Source organism: Ovis canadensis, chromosome 12, assembly GCF_042477335.2.
Source record: "Ovis canadensis isolate MfBH-ARS-UI-01 breed Bighorn chromosome 12, ARS-UI_OviCan_v2, whole genome shotgun sequence".
Classification (NCBI taxonomy): Eukaryota; Metazoa; Chordata; class Mammalia; order Artiodactyla; family Bovidae; genus Ovis; species Ovis canadensis.
The window spans coordinates 78,391,805-78,401,069 of record NC_091256.1 but is presented as its reverse complement, the minus strand read 5'-3'; the positions used below and the strand labels follow the sequence as shown (position 1 = coordinate 78,401,069).

Here is a 9,265-nt window from a genome sequence, read left to right as displayed (position 1 = left end):
ATTAGAGTTTTCCAGATAATGGAAAGATAAATAGGCAAATAAGTTGGATTTGAATGTGAGCTAAGAATAAATAAGTTCTACACAAGGGCATCAAGGAGGTTCCTAAGAATAAAATTCCACATGCTTTCAGTGGATTTTGTGACAATTTATTTTAGCTTCTCAAAATTCTATAGGCATAGTTACTGGTTGCTTCCATTTGCTTGGTGGGTGACACCACCAAAACATGCCTTATGGTATGGAGAGCAGTTACAGTATTAGGCTTCAAATTACATTGTTCCTTAAGATCAAAAATCTTTAATGCCAATTTAGAAGCTGGATTTGTCAAACCATACTGAGAAAAAATAACACAGTATCTTAACTTCCATTTAAAAGTTAATGCTTTAAGACTCAGCTCTAAAATCAAAAGTAGGTTCAAATCCTTGCTCTACCACTTACTATGTGATCTTAAGCTAGTAAAACTTAAACTCCCTGTCCTTTAGCTTCCTTGTCTGTAAAATGGCATTAACAATGTCCCTGCTACATATGGTTGTGTGAGAAAGAGTGACTTTTGACACATAAAATGATTGATACAATGCCAGGCACATACTAGTGATCATAGTAAGTATGTAATTATTATTAATTAAAACATTATTACTATAAAAATGATTATAATTTTATGAAATTTGGTAACAGATAGTAATAAAATAAATCAGTAACAAATATTACTCACTAAGTACATAGACCTAAACTAAAGACTTTTTAAGTAAAGACAAACTATAAATTATGTAAATTTATTAGGTCAAAATCTCTTTAATGACCCAAATCTTAAATTAATGTCCTTTTACGAGGCAGGCAGAATGCTATGCACTATATCACTTAGTGACAACCCTTAACTTCCATGGAACCTGGCAGCAGAATATATATACATCTATTTCTCCTAGAATTCATCTGTCATCATTACTTCTTTGTTCATCCCACAGATCATATCAAAACTAAATCTCTAAAATGGAAGAAGCAAAAAGCCAAAGTTTGGAGGAAGACTTTGAAGGACAGGCCTCACACACAGGTAAGGAAAGTCAGAAGAAAAAAACAATTGTAAAATTAAAATTAAGTTTGCTGCTGCTGCTGCTGCTGCTAAGTCGCTTCAGTCGTGTCCAACTCTGTGCGACCCCATAGACGGCAGCCCATCAGGTTCCACCGTCCCTGGGATTCTCCAGGCAAGATTTGGAGATCTCTTATTGTCATTACTCAGTATGAAACTTAAGTAATACCTTTGAATGGGTTGATGGAATCATCTAAAAAATATTTGACTGCATAAATTAATGTGAAATCAAATACTTTTGAAACAATTTTAATTAGATATCAAAGAAAAACACTGATTATTGAGAATTTCTTCTGTCATAAAACCTCTCTATCTACACTACAATTATGTTTGTATTAGCAAAAAAAAAGGTGGGGGTGGAAATGCAGGAAATCCCTTGGCCTATGAAGTCATCATAGGCAACTGTTAAAAGAATGAGTTACAAATACAAGATCTGACTTAGAGGAAGTTCCACAATATGAGAAAGCAAGATGCAGAAAGTTATGTGATACCATTTTCTAGAGCAATTCTTTGCCACTATAAACAGTAGAAAGCCAAAAGAAAAATAAATAAAGAGTTTTTAATTTTAATTTTTTGAATCTAAAAAATACAATAATTTTAAAATATAAATGTATTTGTTCTAATTGGAGGCTAATTACTTTACAATATTGTATTGGTTTTGCCATACATCAACATGAATCCACCACAGGTGTACACGTGTTCCCCATCCTGAACCCCCCGCCTACCTCCCTCCCCGTAAAATCTTAAAGGAAATTGATTTCAGTATTCTTCCAGAATAACTAAGACTTAATTTTATCCAAAGCCTGTTTTGTTGATCTGTTAAATTGTGTGTGGCTGTCTATATATCACTAGCAAGATTTAAAAATCAAATAGCATGGTTTAAATTTTTAAATTCAAGTTTCTTTTAACTCTATTGAATCTTATTTAAGTAATACTCCCTTCTCTGTTTAATAATCACATAGAATTTTTAGATTTAGTCAGGAGTTTGAATGAGTTTATATGAATACTAAAGAAAAACCCATGAAAACTAATTTCATAATGACAGTGACCTTCTAAGTATAACACAAAGCCAAGAAATCATTAAGGAAGATTGAAAAATTTAGCTATATAAATGAGGAAAGGAAGGAAGGAAGAGAGAAAGGGAAGAAACACGGAAAGGCAGACAATTTGCTTTAAATTTTATTCTAGGACCCAAAGGAGTAATAAATGATTGGAGAAAGTTTAAATTGGAGAGTGAAGATAGTGATTCAGTTGCACCTAGCAAGAAGGAGATTCTCAGACAAATGTCTTCTCCTCAGAATAGAGATGACAAAGACTCAAAAGAAAGATTCAGCAGAAAGGTAAGATAAGAAAAAAATCTATTATTTATTATTAATAATCTATAATATGTTTTTATTAAAGTATTGTTTGTATTAGCAAATAAAAAGGAGGGGGGAAATGCAGGAAATCCCTTGGCCTATGAAGTCACCATAGGCAACTGTTAAAAGAATGAGTTACAAATACAAGATCTGACTTAGAGGTTGTTCCACAATATGAGAAAGCAAGATGCAGAAAGTTATGTGATACCATTTTCTAGAGCAATAGAAAACAAACACTATATTTGTATTTATGCTGAAATGATTATATGAGCATATATGTAAAAAAGTACGAAAAGACACTGACCAAACTGACAATATTGGTTAAGTGGAAGGGTGGGGTTCATTGACTGTTCTCAGCTTCCTCCTTCCAAGGAGGAAGAAGATAAGCAGAATAAGCTGCAATATATCCATGATTTTTTTTTAAAGGAGCATTTTTTAAAATTCTCATTTGTCTCTTATTATACAATGTGTATGTAAATCAGTATTTGTGGTTCAGTCTGTTTAACAGAGAACTATGATAGCAACTTCGGAGAAAGCAGTGCAACCCACTTCAGTACTCTTGCCTGGAAAATCCCATGGACAGAGGAGCCTATGGCTGCAGTCTATGGGGTCACTAAGAGTCAGACACAACTGAGCGACTTCACTTTCACTTTTCACTTTCATGCATTGGAGAAGGAGATGGCAACCCACTCCAGTGTTCTTGCCTGGAGAATCCCAGGGACGGGGGAGCCTGGTGGGCTGCCATCTATGGGGTTGTGCAGAGTCGGACATGACTGAAGCGACTTAGCAGCAGCATGATAGCAACTTACAAATTATACAAAACATTTAACAATGGTTAGGGTTAAAATAAATTAATTTCGAAAGATAAACTTAAAGCAGAAAAAATAATATGATAAGAAGAATGAGATAAAAAAAGAGAATGAGGACATTAGAAAAACAAATATAGGAGGAAGAAACAAGAGAACAACAAAGGCACCAGATATTTCTACTTAATCCTGGTATCTTCTATAAAAAACCTACCTCATAGGTTTATTGTGAAGATTAAGAAAATAATCTATATAAATTATCTAAGACATAGTAAATTTTCCATAAATTTGGGGGTCATCCAACTTCCATGGTTCTGGGCTGTTCCACATCAATTAATCACAGTATATCCCATCAACACTCCTTTATATCGTGTGTGTGCACGTGTGTGTGTGTGAAGGGGGAGGGTGTTTAACATTCTATTGCCTAAATCATAATGACATTGCCATTGAGAAAGGCTCTGCAGGTAATTTTATATTCCAGTTGCAGTGAAAAGTAGCTGTCTTGCAAATAGAAGTTAGGTCTTTTCTCATTTTAGCCTAAACCAGTGCATACAAATCACCTGGAGGACTTGTTTAAACATGGCTCACTCAGCCTCACCCTTCCAGATTCTGATTCAGTAGGTCTGGGGTGGCGTCCCCAAATTTGCGTTTCCCAGAACTTTTCAGCTGGCGGTGATGCCACTAGTCTTCTGGCTAATCTGGTGAACTCCAAATATGAGTAAAAGCTGTCTTGCTTAAATGCCATCCTACAGATTCCAAAAATATCAGTAAGTGATTTGACAAAATCTTTTAAACAACTTTTGTTGAGGAGGCAATAATGTCCAAAGGCATTTGTTGGGAACACGTTTAAATGAGTGTGCAGGCACTTGTGTGCACATGTGTGTATTTACAGTTTTATGAAAGTTACTCTAAAGTAGACCTTGTTGGTGTTTTTTCACCCAAACTGGAACATTCCATGACCATCTCACAGCTCAACTATATTCGGCAATACTAATGTATGCATTGAATCATGAAATAATTACTGAACCTCTATTATGGGCCAGACACAAAACATATTAGAGAGTGATAAATGACAAAAAATTTCTGCCCCCACAGAACACAAAAGTTAGGAAAACTAATATTAGACTAATAAATATATATAATAATATCAAGTATTATTTATTACTATGAAAAAAATAATAAAGCAAAAGGGGTACTAAGTGTGGGGCAGGGACACTTTTACGTAGAATAATCAAAGAAGGTGACATTTGAACAAATGAGGTGGAAGAAAAGGCCACCTCAGGAGGTAGTGAAAGTGAGTCACTCAGTCGCGTCTGACTCTTTGCAACCCCATGGAGGTAGAGGAGATAGCAAATGCAAACTCTTAAAGTTGAGAACGGGTTTGTTACGTATAAAGAATACAAATTTCTGACTGATTGATCTCTATCATTTCTTCTATCTATCCCCAGATGAGCGTTCAAGAATATGAACTAATCCACAAAGATAAAGAAGATGAAAACTGCCTTCGTAAATACCGCAGACAGTGTATGCAGGATATGCACCAGAAGCTGAGTTTTGGGCCTAGATATGGGTTTGTGTACGAGCTGGAATCTGGGGAGCAATTCCTGGAAACCATTGAAAAGGAACAGAAAATCACCACTATCGTTGTTCATATTTATGAAGATGGTGTTAAGGGCTGTGATGCTCTAAACAGTAGCTTAACATGCCTTGCAGCCGAATACCCTATGGTCAAGTTTTGTAAAATAAAGGCTTCTAACACAGGCGCCGGAGACCGCTTTTCCTCAGATGTACTCCCCACGCTGCTTGTCTACAAAGGTGGGGAACTCCTAAGCAATTTCATTAGTGTTACTGAACAGCTTGCTGAAGAATTTTTTACTGGGGATGTGGAGTCTTTCCTAAATGAATATGGGTTATTACCTGAAAAGGAGATGCATGTCCTAGAGCAGAGCAACATGGAAGAAGATATGGAATAAAGATTCACTATGTCAATGTCTCATATTTCGTATTCCTCCTTTAAGCATTGAATAGTGATTTTGGTAGTATTCACGTTCTTTTAGGGAATACCAAACATAGCCCTGGCTTCTCTAATTTGAGGAAGAAAAACTCCAGACTGACACTAAAATTATATGATTAGCATGTCTTAATATTAGTTACTCAAGTTGATATAACACTTTACCTCAAAACATTATAGTCTTCAGCAACATGTTAGTAGACAAAGAGGATATGAAAAATACTGTGAAAGTTTTCAAAAATCCCTTTCCAGTTATATGTTGGCTTTTTTATTCCATGCTTTTCCTCATTGTTATTACTAGGTTTTTCAAATTATATTGTTAATTATAAATTTGCTTGTGTAATAAGAATAAAGTCTCGTAAGGAAATACATTCTCTATTTGAAGTTTGTTCTCTCTCAAATATTATATTATCAAGGCCCTGAAACATTATATAACCCAAAATACAAATAAATTTTCGTTTGGTACGATATTTTATATTCCAAATAAACTAATACATTAGAAACACTATGGCACATTAAAATTATTTTTTAAAAGTATTTGTTTAAAAATACTGTTTCAGAGTTTCAGAAAATAACTTAAAGAAAAAAAGCAAGTAGAAGCAAGGTCTTTTTTTTTTTTAGACAAAAGAATAATATTTAGTGGTAATAATAATTACAACTATCATTTATTGATTGTGTTTTAAGGGCCAATATTTTATACATGTCATTTCTAATACTTAAGCACAATTCTGCAAGTAAAGATTACTCCCATTTCATAAATGATGAAATTGAAATTCAGAGAAGTAGAAGTTCTATTTCCATGTCCCTTGAAAACACTTGGAAAACTCTCCTGCTACACAAACACATGGAAATGCAAAATAAAATATAATTTGAAAAAATGTTTTTAAGTGCAGGAATGAGATGAAGAGCAAGATAAAAGAAATTTCTAGGTATCTGAATCAGAGCAAAAAATAACCATGAGTGAGAGCCAAAATATGTCCTATTATTGAAGGCATGGTGTTTGGTAAATAATCAAAAATGTGCTCTCAGTGACAAGGGTGCTTAAAACAGGCTGGCACATTTTCCCCTGATGAGACAATGTTGAAGCCAGACATACGTCACAAGTTCTAGTCTCCACTCTCCTAGATGACTACTTTATGGCTTCTCTGCTTTCCTTAAACCTTTTTTACCCAGTCCAAACACTTCACCTTGTCCATATTTCATTGAGAAAACAGAAATTATCAGATGAGCCCTGCCTCACCTTTCCATCACCAATCTAAAACGTGCACCTGTGTGTAAACACTGTTTCCGCTGATGTGAACACGGAAGAAGTTTATGCAGCCATCTAAGGTCAACGGAGGAAATGATGCTGTGGATCCGATGCTCACCTGCACAGTAATTTTACTCCTGAAATTATCTCCCTTCTACTTGCATCATCTATTTCTCACTTTCTCTATGCTGTATTATTCATATTGGCTTGTAAATTAGTTTTTAAACTGTCCACTATTTAAAATATGCCCCTTAAAATTTCCAGCTATCCTTCGCTTCTCTGCTTCCCTTTAAAATCATGTCTCCTGAAAGAAGGGTCTAAAGTCATTATCTTTATTCCTCATTTCCAATTTTTTTCATCCAACTCCAATCAGGTCTTTGTCCCAAGCACTCTAATTACAGTTGTAGTCAACCTGTCAAGCTTATTTCTTATAAGTCGTATTGCAATAGGGAAGAATAAATCTGACTCCATATTGGATCTGTTTCTTCTATGTTAACCTTTGTATTATACTGCTTTTGCTGTAAGCTGATCACTAAAAGAATGTTGCCTACAACCTGAAATATACAGGATAGCCCATTCTCAATGCTCTGACCATTAAATATGAAATACTTTCCATTTGTATAGAGATTAAAAAGTTGCACAGCTGAGAATAACATTTGTCTTATTGGACGTTTATAGGAACACTGTCACCAGGATTACATGGACAGCTGCAAGAACAAAGGATTCCAGCACCAAAAAGTCTGCAAAACTCAACCACAATCCCTTTCCTTTTAGTATAAAAGACACTTGAATCATAACACAGATAAGATGATTCTTTGGGACACAGTCCACCATCTTCTCAGTATGCTGGTTTTCTGAATAATGAATTCCTCACCCCAACAACTCCTCTCTTAATTTCTTGGCCTGTTGTGCAGAAAGCAGTATGAGCTTAGACTCAGTAACATTATTCCTTATTTTATTCTATCTCCTATAAGCATGTGTCAGTGCTGATCACCTCCCCTCTTAAGTCACTTCTTCTAGCTTCTTTGAAACTACTGTCTACTTATATCCTACTGACTATTCCTTCTAAATCTCCTTCTCTAACTTCTCTAAACATTCATCCTAGATAGCCCTCTCCCACCTATAGTCTTAAATACTATTTATATTCAGACTGCTTTCAAAATCCCATTTCCAGCTCTACCTCTCTTCTGGACTCCAAAATCTCATTTCTCAATTGGAGGAAAGGAGGAAAAAAGGAAAAGAAGAATGGTAAAGAAAAAGAAGCTCTGCAATTACCTTAGATAATGGTGATACAAATGTGGGTGAGACAGAATTCCTAACTATGACTAGCTTACAATGACCAGTCTCTAGCATATAGTTGCTACAATAAGTAGTTTCTGCTTATGAATCCAAAATTCCATCTTGTATTCCTCTTTATAAATTGGGAAAGGCATTTTAAATACTCTGTGGCCTAACTTGATGAATGCCAGACATAACAAAAAGATAAAAAGTGCCAGGAGGGAGACTGAAGGGTAATTATATATAAAGTGAGGAGCTTTTAAAAAATAGTTCTACATGTTTTCTATTATCACGTAACTGCTAATGAATTTATTAATCTCTTACAGGGTTCTCTGTCAGGGAACTATTGGACTTAAAAACCATAGCAAAAATAGGATCTTTATATGAATATTTATAATTTAAAAACTCCTTAGTAAAACAGCTCTTTCAGATTGATATTAATTCCATGGACTAGAAGTAAATATTTAAAAAGATGACTGCAAGGCAGTGAGGCAGAACAGTCAAACATGTATCGCAAAAGAAAACAATATTTTAAGATTAAAGTATAAGTTCTTTTCAATCATCAGCCATTATTAACTGCAGTGTAGTGTAGCTTCAGAGGGTAGAGGGAGAAAAGCACCACTTAATGGAAAAAGAAGACTCTCATCTATGGAAAAGAAGAAAAATGAGTGCTTTGAAAAAATTCCTGTTCAATGAAAGCTTTACTCTTTTAAGAAATAACCCACTGTGCATTAATTTAAAATAGAGAGCTAGCAAGCTTAAGCAGGACTAGACCCTGGAATGTATTTAACCCATAACTGCCAAAACAAAAGTAACTAGGTGGCACCTATGTAAAGGGAGTAGTGATGATAGCAACCATTCTCAACATAAGCACTCAGTGACTAACAGATGCCAGAGTGAAGCTTTGATGAGTGCATCAGGAACAGTCAGACAAAAGGCAGGATTTGACTAGAATATTTGAAGCCCGCTGCTGCAGAAATCCTGGATTACAAACTCCCCTCATGTAAACACTTAGTCTGCTATGATATTTGGCAGGAGGAGAGAAAAAGAAAATTTTTGTCTCAGCAAAAGAATGAATTATTTTAATGTAAAGATTTCAAATGTCATAACACGTCCCAAATCAAACCACCCAAATAAGAACTGGAATAGACTTGAAAGAAAAGCCAAAAGCATGAGTTGGAAAATAATAGGAAAATCTGTAGCGAATAGCAGAATTATCTTGGAAAGTGAGAAGCTTATTCACTAGTTTACAAAATTTATTGATAAGCTGCAATGTGCCAAGCAGTGTCCTTGATCTCAGGGAGTTCAAGGTAAAGAGATATTTAAACAAGCAGTAGATGAATAACGCACCTACATTTGTATATAAACCTATGTCTGTATTAGCAGTGGTAGTTAGTATTCTGAGCACTGGTGCCAGACTTTCTAGGTTTGAATCTACTCACTAATTCTGTGACCTTTGGCAAGTTAGTTAACCTTTTTACA

The 9,265-nt window shown here is 35.0% G+C and overlaps 1 protein-coding gene across 1 annotated transcript; it reads left to right on the top strand.

Annotated features, from left to right (window-relative positions):
* Positions 1 to 984: 984 nt before the first annotated feature.
* PDC (phosducin) lies at positions 985 to 5,218 on the top strand. The gene is made up of 3 exons (XM_069544441.1): positions 985 to 1,045; positions 2,270 to 2,421; positions 4,694 to 5,218. The coding sequence occupies exons 1-3, from the start codon at positions 985 to 987 to the stop codon at positions 5,216 to 5,218; spliced, it is 738 nt and encodes a 245-aa protein (XP_069400542.1).
* Positions 5,219 to 9,265: the final 4,047 nt, after the last annotated feature.